The 14,531-nt window shown below is 57.4% G+C and overlaps 1 protein-coding gene across 1 annotated transcript in view; it reads right to left on the bottom strand.

Annotated features, from left to right (window-relative positions):
• Positions 1-8,664: 8,664 nt before the first annotated feature.
• Positions 8,665-14,531, bottom strand: part of VIPR1 (vasoactive intestinal peptide receptor 1) — a 30,716-nt gene continuing 24,849 nt past the window's right edge. The window contains exons 8-13 of the mRNA XM_090284572.1: positions 14,092-14,152; positions 13,814-13,892; positions 13,347-13,438; positions 11,179-11,308; positions 10,894-10,935; positions 8,665-10,225 (exon numbers count right to left, since the gene is read on the bottom strand). Of these exons, the coding sequence (XP_090140698.1) occupies positions 10,034-10,225; positions 10,894-10,935; positions 11,179-11,308; positions 13,347-13,438; positions 13,814-13,892; positions 14,092-14,152 (596 nt within the window). The 3' untranslated portion in view covers positions 8,665-10,033. The remainder of the gene's footprint in view (positions 10,226-10,893; positions 10,936-11,178; positions 11,309-13,346; positions 13,439-13,813; positions 13,893-14,091; positions 14,153-14,531) is intronic.

The following is a 14,531-nucleotide window of genomic DNA, read 5'->3' as shown; positions in this document are numbered from 1 at the left end:
TCACTTTCCTTTCTCTCGGGCTCCACCCACGTAGGGCCAGGTAACAGAAGTACTGCCTGATAGCTCCCAAGCATCCTTGGCCATGATGGCAGAAGAATGAGGCCCAGAAAGGAAGGGACCCATCCATGCACCTGGCAGGAGGCATGACCCGGCTCTGCTGAGGCAGCCCTGGGACACTGCTGGGTCAGATGTGTGAGGTACAGCCTATGAAGCTCATCACAGAACGTGAAGGACAGTCGTGACCTGGGAAGAAAAAGTGCTTCCTAAACAGCTGTCACAGGCATAACCCTCAACACAGGTGGATTTGGTAACTTACAAATAAGGCTTTCATGGGCAAAGGGAAATAATAGGAGAAGATCATTATAGTGACTTAATAAGGGATTCATATGCAAGCAATTCCTGCAAGTCAGCAAGAAAGACAGTGACCTCAATAGAAGAACAAACAGGCAATTTGAAGAGAAAACCCCCAAAGCTCATAAACATACCCAGACGTTTAAAATCATTAGAAATATAGAGAGATGCATATGATCACAAGAGTAAGGCATCACCTTACGCCTATTGGCTTAGAAAAAACGTAGGAAGCTGGGTGGCACCGAGTGCTGATGGACTACGCAGACGTAAGACTTCACGTGCAGCCAATCTGAAGAGCAGTGATACTGTTAGGGCTCAGGGTCCTGCCCCTCCTGGTTCATATCGTCGTCGGCAGCCGTCCGTCTCGAGAGACGATGGTGTAGCTTCTTAAGAGTCTATCTGCACCGCCGAGAATGGCTGTGCAGTCCGACTCGGGAGTGACATGGTATCTGTCTCCTCCCGTGTTGAATCGACATCTTGCGATGACGCTGAAGCTACAGAGCCTGGGCAGGGTAATATGGAGGGTCTGCTGTTGCCCATGCAGCAGACCCCCCCTCTCTTCGCAGCTGAAGGGTCCAAGGGAAAGACGGAGTCGTTACAGCTTGGGTTCAGGTGCGCCGCAGGAGTTGCCGGTGTTGACTACAATGTCAAACCGCCTTAGGGACTCCGGCTCTGGATTTTCTGTCGGGGTTTACTCCCTTAGCCTTTCCCCTGAAGAGGTATGCCGCAAGGCAGCGGAGGTTTTTTGGAGTCAGAGTTTTCCTTCTCTGCTGTACCCTGACTGGAAGATCGAACCAGCGACACTTAGCTCGCAGGCCGACGCTCAATCCACTGAGCTAAACCAGCCAGGGCTTCCCTGTTCATATACTGAAGTCCTAACCCTCAGTACTTTAGCATGTGACTGCATTTGGAGGTAGGATCGTTAAAAGTTAATTAGGGCAAGAGGAGGTCATATGGGTGGGCCCAAATCCAATAAGACTGGTGTTCTTGTAAGAAGAGATTAGGATGCAGATGCACGGAGAAACCATGGCCAGACACGGAGGAGGTGGCCATTGGCCACCCGAGCAGAGACCCCTCAGCAGAAACCAGGTTTAGATGGGGCACAGCAGTGTGCACGGAGCCTCAAAATGTAGACCTGCGTGGACAATGACATTTGTGTGATTAGACATAAATGCACACAAAATGATACAATATTTTTTAAGGATATCATATATTTAAAAACATACATGTTCAGTGACTTTGAAGCGTTGCCTACAAGGGGTTAGGAGTGTGGGAGTTAGCTATAGAGGTAATGAGGAATTAAAAAAATAATAAAAGAGGGTCAGCGGTCCGGCTCCCAAGGGTCCCGGGAGAACCAGGTGCCTCGCAGGCCTGACTGGACTTGATGAGGCCGAGAAGCCCTGTCTCTGGGGGGGCTCTAAGCTCCCCCATGCTGCCTGCCGGAGTGTTTGTGCCTCCAGGGCTTTTTCAGTGGGCCAGTGGGGTGGGAACTGAAGCCAAGACAGGGCCTATAATGGTCAGGGAGGGCTTCTGGAACCCATGGGGCCATGGGGCCGGGACAGCAGAGAGCAGGGAATTTGAGAGGGGAGAGCAGGCGGGTGCACGCTGGCTCTGGCCACCGGGGACTCTCTCCTTCCAAGATTCAGGCTGTCTGACAAGTAGTTTCCTGGCGGAGACATTTTCCCATGTGAGGCCCTGAGCTGATGGCCTCTCCCAGGGACAAAGAACACAGCTGCAGGGGGACAGAGGTGCCCCTAAGACAAGGCCCTCCTCCCTCCCCAGGAATAGCCTGTTCTGGCCCCAGAGCCAGGAGTGTGAGCCCCAGGGAAACTGAAGCCGAAGCGGGGTGGGTGGAGTTGTTAGGGGTGAAGGGGAGCAGGACCACCATGGCCCCGAGGGGTTGTTCCAGGTTCCTTTGCTGAGGCCCCAGGGATGGGAGCAGGGGCCAGGGACCAGGAACGCAGGGCCAGCTTTGGGATGAACTCTCTCACAGGACTGTCCAGCAAGGCCTGGGAGGTGGCTGGCCCTCCGCCCCGAAGGTGTGTGAGCAGGGCTATGATGTGTTGAGTGGGCCCTAGGAACAGGCTGTCCCCATCTCGAAGACATTGTCCATCCTGGACGCTGGTGTCCGCGGGGACATCTGCCTATCTCTCCCAGTGCCTCCTGTGTGTCCACCCCACGGGGTGAGCCCGACGCCAGTCGCAGGAAACAGCCCGTGCCAGCTCCCGTTTGAAGAGTAAATATTAGTCTTTTCAAGAGCTGCCTGTTCTCTATCACTCGGCACTGAGGACACTGGGCCGGGGGGCGGGTGGAGGGGACCTCTTGGGCCCCACACCCAGATGGAGTCTATGGGCCCAGGTCACCGCTGTGATGGAGGGCGCGAGATGCAGGCCTCACTGTGTCCAGACAGGCACCCCTCTCAGTCACCTGAGCTCTGGGGTCCCTTCCCAGGGGACATTCAGATGTCCTGAGCCCCCAACCTCTCGTGTGGGGCCCTCCTGACCGGCTGTCCAGGCGGCTGCAGCAGGGACAGGCGCATGTCCCCACCTGGCCCTCCAGGTCTCAGGGCCCCAGCTCTGACCTACGTGGCCTGAAATCCTCTGATGACCAGGAAGGCGGAATGGCCTGCTCCTGCTCTGCCGTCCCCACTTTGGGGAGGACTCCAGCGACCACCCCTTTAATCTAGCCGCTCATCCTGCTCGCTTGCTTCTGTAACTTCTCTCATTTATTATCTGACTCCTGCATGACAGGGTCATCTTTCCAAGACGGGGGCAGGGCCTCGCCCCGGTCACTGCTGTGTCCTTGGTGCCTGGGCTCGGCACACAGGTGCCAGTAACTTTCTGCTGAACAGGTGTGAAGATGTTAGTACTTTGAACATATTAAGTGGATGTAATTCTCTTCCTCAGCCCCTGAAATTACATTCCTCTACAGCCACCCCACCATTATGATGACCCTGGGGAAGGGCGGGGTGGATGAATGCCATCTCAGGCAGAGCCAGGGAGGCCACCGCCAGCTGCTGAGCGGCGGGAAACAAGGGGACAAACATTTCATCTGTGTGTCCTGGTCTCACCCTCTGGGATGAAATCTTCAGGAGAAAAAATCGAGAGCAGAAAACAGAGGGGGTATGTATCCTACTCTGCATATGGAAGATGGTCCCCCGGGGCAGCCTGTGCCCCTCAGGTGACCCTGTTGGATAAAAATGTCACACATTTGATGGCAAGAAGGTCTGAGAGAGCACCACCAAGCCTCCCTGAGCTCCCAGAAGCCCGGAAGGAACCTGGGGGCACCTGCGTGCTCACAGGGCGGACAGAAGGTGGCTGGGTTGGAACTGATGGACGTGTTACGGCTCCGCCATCGCCGGCGGTGGGGAGGGCCCGCCACAGAGGCCAAGGCAAGGGCGGTTCACAGGCAAGACCGGGTGGAGGCATGGAGGGACTGGACGGTCTGAGCGGCCAGAGTGAGCCCAAGTGGGGCTGGGTCAGCCAGGGCAGGCCCTGGGCCTCAGCTGTGGGGACAGGCTGAGTGCCCCAGTCACTGCGTGCCCCAGCCGCAGACTTCAGCCGCGGGCCAGCGAGTGTCCAGGAAAACTCTACGGCAAAGGGACCTTTGTGTGAGGCTCCTTTTCTCTGCCACCTAGAAGCCACCTGTATTGGACCCTCTGCCTTATATCCTCCTCTGGAGCCCTGGTCTGGGAGGAACTGGCCTGTCACTCATACACGCCAAGCCTGGAAGTATGAGGTGCTGACATGGGGAGACCTTGAGCAACGGATGGTGGGAGCCAGAGGTTAAGGTGCTCCTGTCCCTTGGGAGGATGGTTCTGAGGCACATTCCGCCCGCAGCTCAGATGGTCCCAGTGGAAAAGAGGTCCCCTTGCCACACGAGCGACCAGCTCAATAAACCTCCTTTATGTTGGCTTTTCCCACTTCCCCTGTTCCCCATTTGTGTTTCCTGGTCGTGGGCTGTTGTCTCAGGCTCTGTTCTTTGGGGACTCAGGTTACCAGGCCACCTGACCCTCTGTGCTAGAAATCGTCGGTGGCATACGGCATCCCTCTCTGGCCCCTGCCGCAGTCCCCTGCATTGCAGGGGCTGGGAGGCTAAAGCCTGCCTTTCCCAGACGCCCTGGCTGCCGGGGGTCTGGATACAGCATAGGCGATGCCAGAGGGAAGCTCTTCGGGAGGGAGGGGGAAGGCAAAGGAGGCAGGAGCCCTTCTCCCCGCAGCGTGGCGGCTGATGGGTGGGACCTGGCACACACGGGACTTTGCAGCGGCAGGACACTGTGTTCCTTCCACTTTACTGTCACCAGCTTAATGGATGTGCACCTCAGACACTGACACTAATTCCTTCCAAGGTGGCGGCTGGGGTGTTGAGACCAAGAAGTGCTTCAGATCGTCTGCATCCAGTTTCCTACACTAAGTTTCCTTCTGCACAAAATCCCTGGCGTTTTCTGTTTCTTGCGTTGAACCATGGCCAATTCAGCTTCCTCACCTCCACCATGTGCTACACCCCCTGGCTCTGGGGCAGGGAATCCGAAAGGCCACACAGTTACCCACAAAGACATCTGAGAACAGACCGGAAGTCAGATCTGCTGGTGGCCTACTCACCAGCCCTCTTCTGTATCAGACCAGCTTCGCTGCTGCAAGCGTGATCCTTTCTTGCAGCCAGGGCTTGGGAACATGGCCTAGTCCTAGCCAAGGAGCCTGAAGAGAGTGTGTAGAAGGTGGGCTCTGGGGTGTAGTCTATCTTCCCGATACAAGGAGATGCACAGGAAACATTCTCCTCCCTGCCGGGGGACAGGGTTCTGTGAGAACGTCATGACTGGGGCAGCGACAGCCACCTTGCAGTCATACAGTGATAAGTCTTCCGACGAGAATCAGCACGCTGAAGAGTGCAGAGCGGGCAGATAGGAAACACCTAGGTCTGTGGCGGCATTGCCGAGCTGCTGGCTTACCCTGGAGCCGCATCCCCCCGGCGCGACCCTTTCCCTCTGCGCCACATGGAGGCCAGGCCAGAGCTCTTCGGAGCGCTCCCCATACCACGTGCTGGGACCCAGGGACCTGGGACCTCTGCAGCTGAGCAAGGACCCAAAGACTCTCCCCTGTGACAGGCCACGTACTGAAGCAGGGCTCTGGGATTTTGAGAACTGGCCTCAAGGCCGGGCTCTACCAATGACTTACTGGTGATCCCAAGCAAGTCCCTTCCGTTCTCTCTGGACTTGGGTTACCTGGTCCTGTGCGGGGGCTGCGGCATCGCCAGGATGCCCCATCTTCCTCATCCCCATCGCCTCCTGAGGCTACGGTCCCTGTTCCTGGGAGCCTGTGTTTCCAGGGCCATTGACTCCTGGCTATTAATATCTCAGCCATCCCTGGCCTGATCGGGGTGTTTAATGACTGCCAGCTGTGGCTCCGGCCCCCTCCCCCGGGAGAGATAAGAGCAGTTCCTGTTCCCACGTAGGGGAGGAGGTGGGGGGAGGCAGGGTCACTGCCCTCAAACAGGCTCTGGTTGAGTGGTGGGAATGGGGGGGCTGACACTTAACCACCCTCATCCCTCCCTGGCCCGTCTCACTAGATGGTGGTGCCCCCTCCCCCACAGGGACTGCCTGGCTTCCCCACCTGGGGCCTTTCTCCGCAGCCGGAGGGGCCTGTCCCAAACCCCCCTCCATCCTCTTGGCCTCATTGAAAAAGCCTTCACTGGGTTCCTGCTGCAAAGCCCACCCTCCCACCTGCTTACCTGGATTCAGGTGTCCCTGGCAACTGTGTGCTCCCTTGTGACCCAGAGACCCCTACCTAGCCCCAAGAGACTACCCTGATGTCACCCCATATGGAAAGCTGCTCTCAATCCATTCTGCTGGCAGACTGCCACCCTCCTTCGGCAGCCTGTGCCCCGGGGTGGCAGGAACCATCCACCTGTTGGCCACTGCTGTCAAGACGATGGCAGCCTCTGTGCCAGGATGGTGGCAGGCTCCGTGCCCTTGTCTTCCTGAGTTCACTGGCCTTTGCCCTCAAGAACTGGGGTCAGAGCTTGGCCAAGGGTGAGGGCCTAGCCTGTGACGAACCACAGAGGTCTGGCTCTACCTGGGGTCCCAGCTGGGTCTGGGGCAGGGATCACTGTGTGCCACAGCAGTGAGGGGCCTGGGCCTGAGGGCCAGGCTCTGGGTCTCTTTGATCCCTGGGGTCACCAGTCCTGTGGCCTGGCCACCTCCTCCCTCTTCTACCTCACTCAGAAATGGAGCAGAGGAGAGAGTGTTTGGGGCCCTAAGGCCAACCTTGGTGAAGTCCTTCAGGTACCCACCAGGTGGCAGTGGAGATGAGCTGGTCTTGCCCTGCAAGGCATGAGCGGGGTCCTGCAGCTGGAGGGAAGAGGGGGTGCAGGTGAAATTCAATTTGTGGTCACCCCCGCCCCACGCTGACTTCACAGGCAGCTGGGGTGTCTGCATGTGGCTGCTGCCAGCCCATGGCAGTGTTTCCACTTCTCCCTAGTCCTGAACACCCACCACTGGGCGTTTCACATCCTGCCACTTCTCAGGGCAGGGCCCCACCCATGTCCCCGATTTTTTGTCCCTATCTTGGGTTTCTCTGTGTTTTATTTACTTTCCACCCCCCTGGCTGATAACTCCGCTCCTCTCCCCAGGGCTCGCTCCTTACCCCAGAGCCATGAGCCTCTAATGGTGGGATTTTGAGCCCCGGATAGGCTGGCTCCAGCTTAGTCTGGGGGCCCCTCCTGGTCTTTACGACCCTCAGGCAGCCAGTGGGGCTCCTAATCTGGAAGGCAGAGTGCTACCCTTTCTTCGGCAAATACGTTGTTTCTAGGATCTGTTGGCTCCTCCCACTTCTGTTTCTCCTCTTCCTCTCCCCCTCTTCTACCAGCCTGAGCTCAGCCCTCAGCTCTTAGACCTTGTTCTCAGCACAGCCTTCATCTTCTGTGCATCCCTTGGCCCCTAGGTGCTTGGAGCTCCCCCTCCAGCTGCTCTCTTCCCCCCAAGCCCAGAGGACAGAGTGAGTGGCAGAGGGCTCAGGGCAGCCTCCTCCTCATTAGCCAAGCAAGCCTCAGCCAGAAACTAAGCTAAGCCATCCAGCACCCTCCCTTACTGTGCAGGTGGAGAAACAGAGGCCCAGAGAGGGGCAAGGATCTGCTCATGGTCTCTGAGAAAGTCTGACGTGGAATCAGGAGTAAAAGACGAGAGCTGGGTCTTCTGGACCCCCTCTGAGCAGTACGGAGGTGGACGAGGTCTCTGGAGCCAGTTCAGGGAGTCCCCAGGTAGGGAGGGGGAGGAAGGAGACCAGAGAGCGTAAGCAACATATCCCAGCTGGGTGAGGGGAGTGTGGACATACTGCCTGCTCTCTATCTCTCATCCCCCGTGCTCTAGAGTGGTAGGGATGTGAGACTCAGGGAAGAAGGAACAAGTCCCCGGTGTCCCAAATGCCCTAGCTCTCCCTGCCTCGTGCTTCCGTCTCCTCATCGGTGGTCACCCCTGTTGGCCCAGCGGGGGGAGGGGAGAGAAGGTGCTGAGAAGTCTCTCTCCAGCAGGCCAGGGACTGCCTGAAGTCAAAGCCAGGGCCACTGCCTCCTTCTCTTTCCTACAGCTGACATGCTCAGGGCAGGCATGGAGCATGGCTCCGAATGGAGGGGATTTGTCCCTCCCGGACATGCTGGACCACAGACCGAATACACTGGGGACTCGCCCTGACTCGGGCCTCTGCAGGTGCTGGGCTGGGGCTGACCTTGGTGGGTCCTGGCATGGTACTGAGTAGCCCGAGGCTTCGAAGGAGCCTTGCAGGCAGATCTTAGCCTTTGCCAGCCTGTTCTGCCCTCTTTTTATCAGCCTGGCATCCCTCTCCCACTCCTGCAGCAAGACCATCTCCTTGCAAGTTTGTAGGAAGTGGAAGCCAAGGAGGTCAGATCAGGCAATGACTTGGGAGACACCGCTTGCTGACTGATGTCATCTGTTTCACCCTCCTGTGTCCAGGCCTAACCCTTTCTGTTAGTGGTGGTGTCTCCGCTCACTCGCTTGTTTTGGTGACATTTGTTCTGCTCTCCTCTTGGCTGACACCTGGCGATGGCACCATGGTCACCTCACAGCCTGTGGGCTCCTTGTCTGCAGGAATGACTGTGGCCTGTGACATGCTCCCACTTAACCATTTCTAGGACCGCGGGCAGCGCTCTGTTAGCTGTTGTGCATTGATCCGAGAACAGAACTGTCTCTTTTTGGCTGGATTGTGGGGGTGGGGGCACTCAAGCAGGCCCTGGTGTAACTTTTTCACGCTCAGAAGAAAGAAGATAACCCTCACAGAGATGTCAGTTGCAGACCCTTAGAACTGTGTCTTCTCACATGGAATGTATTTCCGCCCAAAGCCAGAGGGGTGGCTTCAGTGCACCCCTTCTCCAAATGGGGGGACATGGCCACCAGTGGGAAGCTAGTCCCCATTTTAGGCCCCACGGGAACACCAAACACCAGGGAAACCAAGCCAATCCCACACAAGGTTTAGTGATGCACAAGCATGGATCTTCTGGCTGGCGCGTGGGCAGGAAGCCACGGCCGCAGGGGTGCAGGACAGACACACGATGCCCTGGCCACCAGGCTCTTGCCTAGATGACACATGGGCCAGAGGACTCCTCAGCCACACCCCAGGGAGGGCCTGGTGGGAAGGGGGTGGCAGGGCGTGGCAGTAACAACAATTCGGGCTGATACAAATAACCAAGAGGATCCAGTGTGTTATAAGATATAAAAGGAAGCAGTAAAAAGTCTGTGTTTTCACTTGTCCATCAGCCAGACCAGAGTTCAAATCCTGCTGTGTGCCAAGACCAGGTACCTGCTCTCTGGGAGACTCGGTTCCCTGATCTGGGAAAGAGGGGACAGGAGTTCCCACCTTGCTGGGTTGACGTGACGATCAAGGACGGATGAGTGCACATCTCTGAGCCTCCTCGTGCCCACAGCTGGCACGTAGGTGGGCAGCCAAGGGCATGGGTGGGTTTGGTGGCAGTCTCCTCGAACTGTTCCAAACATTCCGGGACCACCCCGCTTCAGCAGGGACTCTGAAGATAGCTGTGCTCTCCAAACTAGAACTCCATGTTGCAACGGCATCTGCCTGAGCAGAGAAATCATTCGCCTGGAGGAGCAGCGGAGAGCTAAGAGCAGGACACTGGGGGAGGAGACTGCGTCTTCAGAGAGATGTCTGAATGGCAATGCTTAACTCAAAGGAATGTGACAGCGAGGTTGGAACTTCAGGCACTGTGGATGTGGTGGTGCCAGGTGACATTTCAAGGGCCAGACCTTTGTCAACCATGTTCCCATGTATTGTTTGGGGGCGGGTGGTTGCCTTTCTCAATAAGTCATGAGAGGGGGCGGGGTCCCTTGAGAGTACGGAAATTTCTTGCCATTGATTGGCAGAGAGAGCTTTTGAGGGAGGAGTCTGGTGACTGAGCTCCACCCCACATCCTCCAGGGTGCGACTCTCAGGGCTCTTGCTTGCTCAGAAGCGGCTCCCGATCTAAGCACCCTTCCCTTCCCAGGCAGGTGCAAGAGCAGCGTTTTCCAGGGCCTTCCGGACAGTGATCTGGGAGCCAGGGCAGCCTCCGAGCCCAGGGCTGGGGCGGGCCTCGCCCCGGCAGGCCTCTGTCCGCGGTGCCGCCCAGGGTGGCTAGGTGCAGGCCGGTGGGACCTCCCCGGGCCCCTGGGCGCCTGGAGGTCAGACCAGGGAGTCCTCGGCCTGAAAGCTGGAGGAGCGGCGCGCGCTGGGGCTGACGCGGGTCAGCAAGGAGACTTGGGTGCTGCACGTGGCCCCGTTGCTGCCTCCTGACGGGTGCTGGTATCTGGGGCCCCAGCCCAGGACGCCCTGCAGGTTCCAGCGCCGCCACTTCCGCCGAAGCTCTGCCTGCACCTGGGAGAACGGAGGGTGGTCACACCTACAAAGCCTCCTTCACCGCGGATCGGGCTGTTCTCCAGCTCGGCTGCTGAGCCAGCCGACATGTTCGCTTGGGGAGCCTGAACTGAGAGACCTGGATGCTCCCATGGGGGCAGCAGAATTGGGATGCTTAGAAGCTGGGGTCACATCAAGGCCTTGGGGTAGGGGAGGTGGAAGGCAGAGAAGATCAGAGAGTGCAGTTGGGCATGGAGAGGGATGCTCCCTGGGGTGGCTGTATCCCCATTCTCCCCATCCCTGCCTTCCAGCTCACTGGACCTCCTCTGAGCGGATTTCTGTGCTTTGTAACCACAGTTTCGCTCAAACTCAACCTTCACTGGTTGTCCCCATCCGGCCCGCTCCCTCTGCACACAGCCACGTACCAGACACTTCTCAAACTCTGAGGAGCACATGAGCCCCCTGGGGTGGGGGTGGGGTGTGGTACTTAAAATGCAGATTCTAAGTCAGCAGGTCTGGAGTGGGCCAAGAAATCACCATTCTTAACCAGGTCTTAGATGCCATCACTGATTTACTAGTCTGAGGACCTCACGTGGACTAGCAAGGTCTAACCCAGCCTCACTCCACCCATGTTCTATTGGGGTTTCTAGACCCCAGGCCTCCAGGGTCCAGGGTGAGGGGGCACTCACCTCGCCATTTAGGAAGCAGTAGAGGACAGCCACCACAAAACCCTGGGGACAAAGGGAATAGGGGAGCTGAGGTAGACAGACCACAGGAGCCCCCAGCCCTGTCCCACTCCGGGCCCCAGCCTTGTGTTCCCCTGGTTAAGCAAAGGGCTACTAAGTACTCAGCAAGTGCTTCATCAATGCTTATTACAGTAAAATGACTGGAATTCAGCAGCAAGAGGCCGGGGCCCCGGGTTGAATTCCCTTAAAATCCAGAGGAGAACACAGCCTTCAGCCAACAATTCATACCTGGAAAGACCCCACGACCAGCTCGAAGACCATTTTCACTTCAGCCTTGAAGTTGTCGGGGAAGAAGGCGAACATGATGTAGTGCACTCCAAACAGGGGGATCAGCAGAAGGGTGGACTTGGCCAGCCTCCTGGGGACAGGCAGGGGCGGGCGGTGGGTGGGAGTGTCCATACACGGGGACACAGGAGGGCCTGACCTGGGGGCCTCTGAAGCACAGAGGATGGGGACGATGCCCAGGGCGCGTGTTGGTGAACTTTGGGCTCCCGTCATGATTACGTCCACATCTAGTCCTGTTCCGTGTCAGCAGAGCCTGTGCCCTCGGGCCCTGCCCCCCGTTCTCCCAGCCTGGAGGGAAGCATGCGGGACAGAGGGAGCCCTCTGTTCTCATCCTTCTGGAGCTCAGAGTATACAAGACGGTCGGACCTGGACCTTGAGGAGGACACGTAACCGTGGTATTTCAGGCAGATAATGGGGAGATGTGCTCAGGCAACATGAGATCCTGGTCACCCCTCTCCTGGTCTCAGTTTCCCCATGCTCTACATGGTCCAATTACAGAAGGGGACCCACTGTAACCTCCGGAGTGCTCTGGATGCTGTAAAGTGCCATGAATCCAGATGAGGTCTGTTCTCTACTGGGAGAGGTCTCGGGGGTGGAGGGGTCTCTGCGTTGACCTCTCCCACCTTGGCATTTAGCCCCGGGGAAGCCTAGCCCCGAGCCTGGGATCCCACAGAGAGCTGGAGGGCAGGGAAATGGGCCCTGCCTCTCCCCTTCCTTCCTCGACCCGGTTTCCAGCCATGCCAGGCTCCTGAGCACTGCCCACCCCTCCTTGGCTGCAAACATATCTCACGCGCTGAGGCTGACAGATGGAAGCTTTCTTTAAATTGAAGGCTCATGGGGGAGGTGGAGAGTGGGAGCTGACAGCCCCTCCTTGAGGAGCCCCATCTCCTCCTCCCCCCGCCCCCCGCCTACCAACCAACAGCTGTTCAGTTTCCATCTCACCCACGTGGACCTGGCAATGACCAGCTCTCTTGGCCTCAGCTTCAAGCCCTTTTAAGTAGTTGAATGTTGGGAAGGACAAAAGCAAGGCCCCTCCAGGCAAAGGAGAGGATGGGACTGCACAGGCCTGAGAGGCTACCTACTCCCTGGCACACTGTAGACCCCCGCAGGGCCTTCCCTCCAGAGACTGGGAGTGGAGCTCCGCCTACACGGCCCGCAGGGAGAATGCTGTCACCCAGGAGTGCCAGTCTTAGTCTCATCAGAGACACCACAGGTTCCAGAATAGAATCCTAACTCCGTCAATGTCAACGCGTGCCATTCTAGCCAGGCACCTTAAAACCAGACTCCCTCAAGAGAAGTCAGACCCAGAAGAACGTTCTAGAATCCCAGGACTAGAAGGTCCTTGTGGGATGCCCAGGCTTGTCTTGTCTGTGCAGCCCTGATAAGCCGTTCCCATCTGTGGGCACGTGGACTCCTTCCCACCTCCCACAGGTTTCTCGTTTCTTTTGTTTTGTCTTTCAGCCCACTGTTCTCCCGAGGACCTGCCCCGTAAGCACAGGGAAGGGCCCTCATGCCTGTCTAAGCCAGAGGCATGACCGCTGTCCCATGGACACAGTGCCCCTCCTCCCACCGCCCCTGCCATGTGATATACTCCTTGAGCAGAGGGAGCTCGAGTCAGTTTTCTCCCCCGGAAAGAAGGGACAATTTATAGGGGACTGTGGGGCTGAAGTGAGATGATGAAGGGAAACCCCTAGCGCACGCCTAGCGTGTGAACTGCAGGTGCCCTTATTATTATTATTGCTGAGTCCTGAATATGTCCCCCCCGGGGCATTCATCACTTGCATTTCTTGTCCCCGTTTCTGTGCCAGGCACAAGCCAGGGGCTGGGCACACAGTGTGAACAAGACATGGGTTATCCACTGTCTTCTCGAGCTCCCTGGCTTGGCAGCAGATTCGTACCTGGATCAGATCATGTGCTAGGTAAGGTGACTGCAGGAGAAGCAGATGTGGGACTCATGTGGGGCTGGAGGCAGGGGACACTCGTGGACTGAGCCAGGTCATGGGGCAAGGTGGCTTGCTGGTGATGCTGGAGGGGGCCTTCATGGGGATGTGGGGTGATGTGAGGACCGGGGACGGGGATACCAGGAGACAGGGCACTGGGGTCACACTCACGAGTATGGGCTGCTTTCATTCTTCCCGACATCTGGGGGCTGCAGTTTCTGAACCAGGATTCGGATGATTCGAATAAACATGATGAAGTTCACCTGGTAGGGGGAGGGGGGCAAGGTCAAGTAGCAAGAGAGGGAAAGAGAGGGTGTCCAGCCTCTGGGCTGATGGCCTGACTTGTCCCCTAGGGACCTGCTGCCCCTCTGTCTTAGCTGTCCCCTAGTTTTTCCCCTTTGGGCAAGTCATCAGGGAATTCTGCTTCCCACCCCTGAGGCCAGGGTCTCCCAATCCATCTTCTCTACTCCACAGGAAGAACTGTGGGGGAAGGGGCGGGGACGTTCCTGCATTAGGCATTGAAAAGTCTAGGTTTTAGTTCTGACCTAGACATGAATTTCCTGTGCAACCTGGAGCAAGCTGACTACCCAATCTGGGCCTCCCCTTCCTCATCTTTAAGTGGTGGGAGGAAGTCTTACCAAGATGGATGTGAGGATGGGGACCTTTAGGATCCACCACAACGACGAGAAGTTGATGTTGTCCCAGCATCTGGGCAGGGGATGGCAGGGGGGAAGGAGACAGGTTGTCCTCAGCCACAGAGACAGTCAGCAGCTTTCCCGGTTGTCCCCAGCTCTTCCCCCAATCCTTTTAGAGGCCATGGGTCCAAACACTGTTGCTCCCAAGTCCCCTTTATCCCACCCAGGGGATCTGCCCCCAGGGATGGCAGCCAGGAGGAGGGCGCAGGGTGGCAGCTCACCCATGATCTTCAAAATGGATCCTGGTAATGGTCCACACCACTGTGAATACGCTGGGTACCCCTGTCAAGGCCAAAGGAGAGGGAGAGAGGAGCGGGCATGGGGGGCAGGGAGAAGGGGCACGAGGTAGAGATTAAGGCAGAAGAAGCAGAGTGGGAGGGAGAGAGAACAGGGCAGGTTACCAGGGTGGCCTCATAGGGTAGCATAGGCTGTTCACTGCACCCCACGGAGGGGCTGATACTGTATGCCCAAGGGCCTGTGCCCATGTAAGGGGAGAGTCTGTTTCTAATTTTGGCAGAGGCACTTTACAGACCAGCAGTGGCCCTGTGTGTTTCAAGGGCTGAAGGGGAAGTGGAAGGATATTCAGAGGACCTGTCTGTCCCACAGCTCAGCTCTGAGGGCATGTGCCCTGGGTCACACATTTGGGGGACTTTTATTAACC

This window comes from Furipterus horrens, unplaced genomic scaffold, assembly GCF_987537825.1.
Source record: "Furipterus horrens unplaced genomic scaffold, mFurHor1.1.pri manual_scaffold_7, whole genome shotgun sequence".
Classification (NCBI taxonomy): Eukaryota; Metazoa; Chordata; class Mammalia; order Chiroptera; family Furipteridae; genus Furipterus; species Furipterus horrens.
Note: the sequence above shows the minus strand (reverse complement) of the source record. Positions and strands in the feature narration are given on the sequence as shown.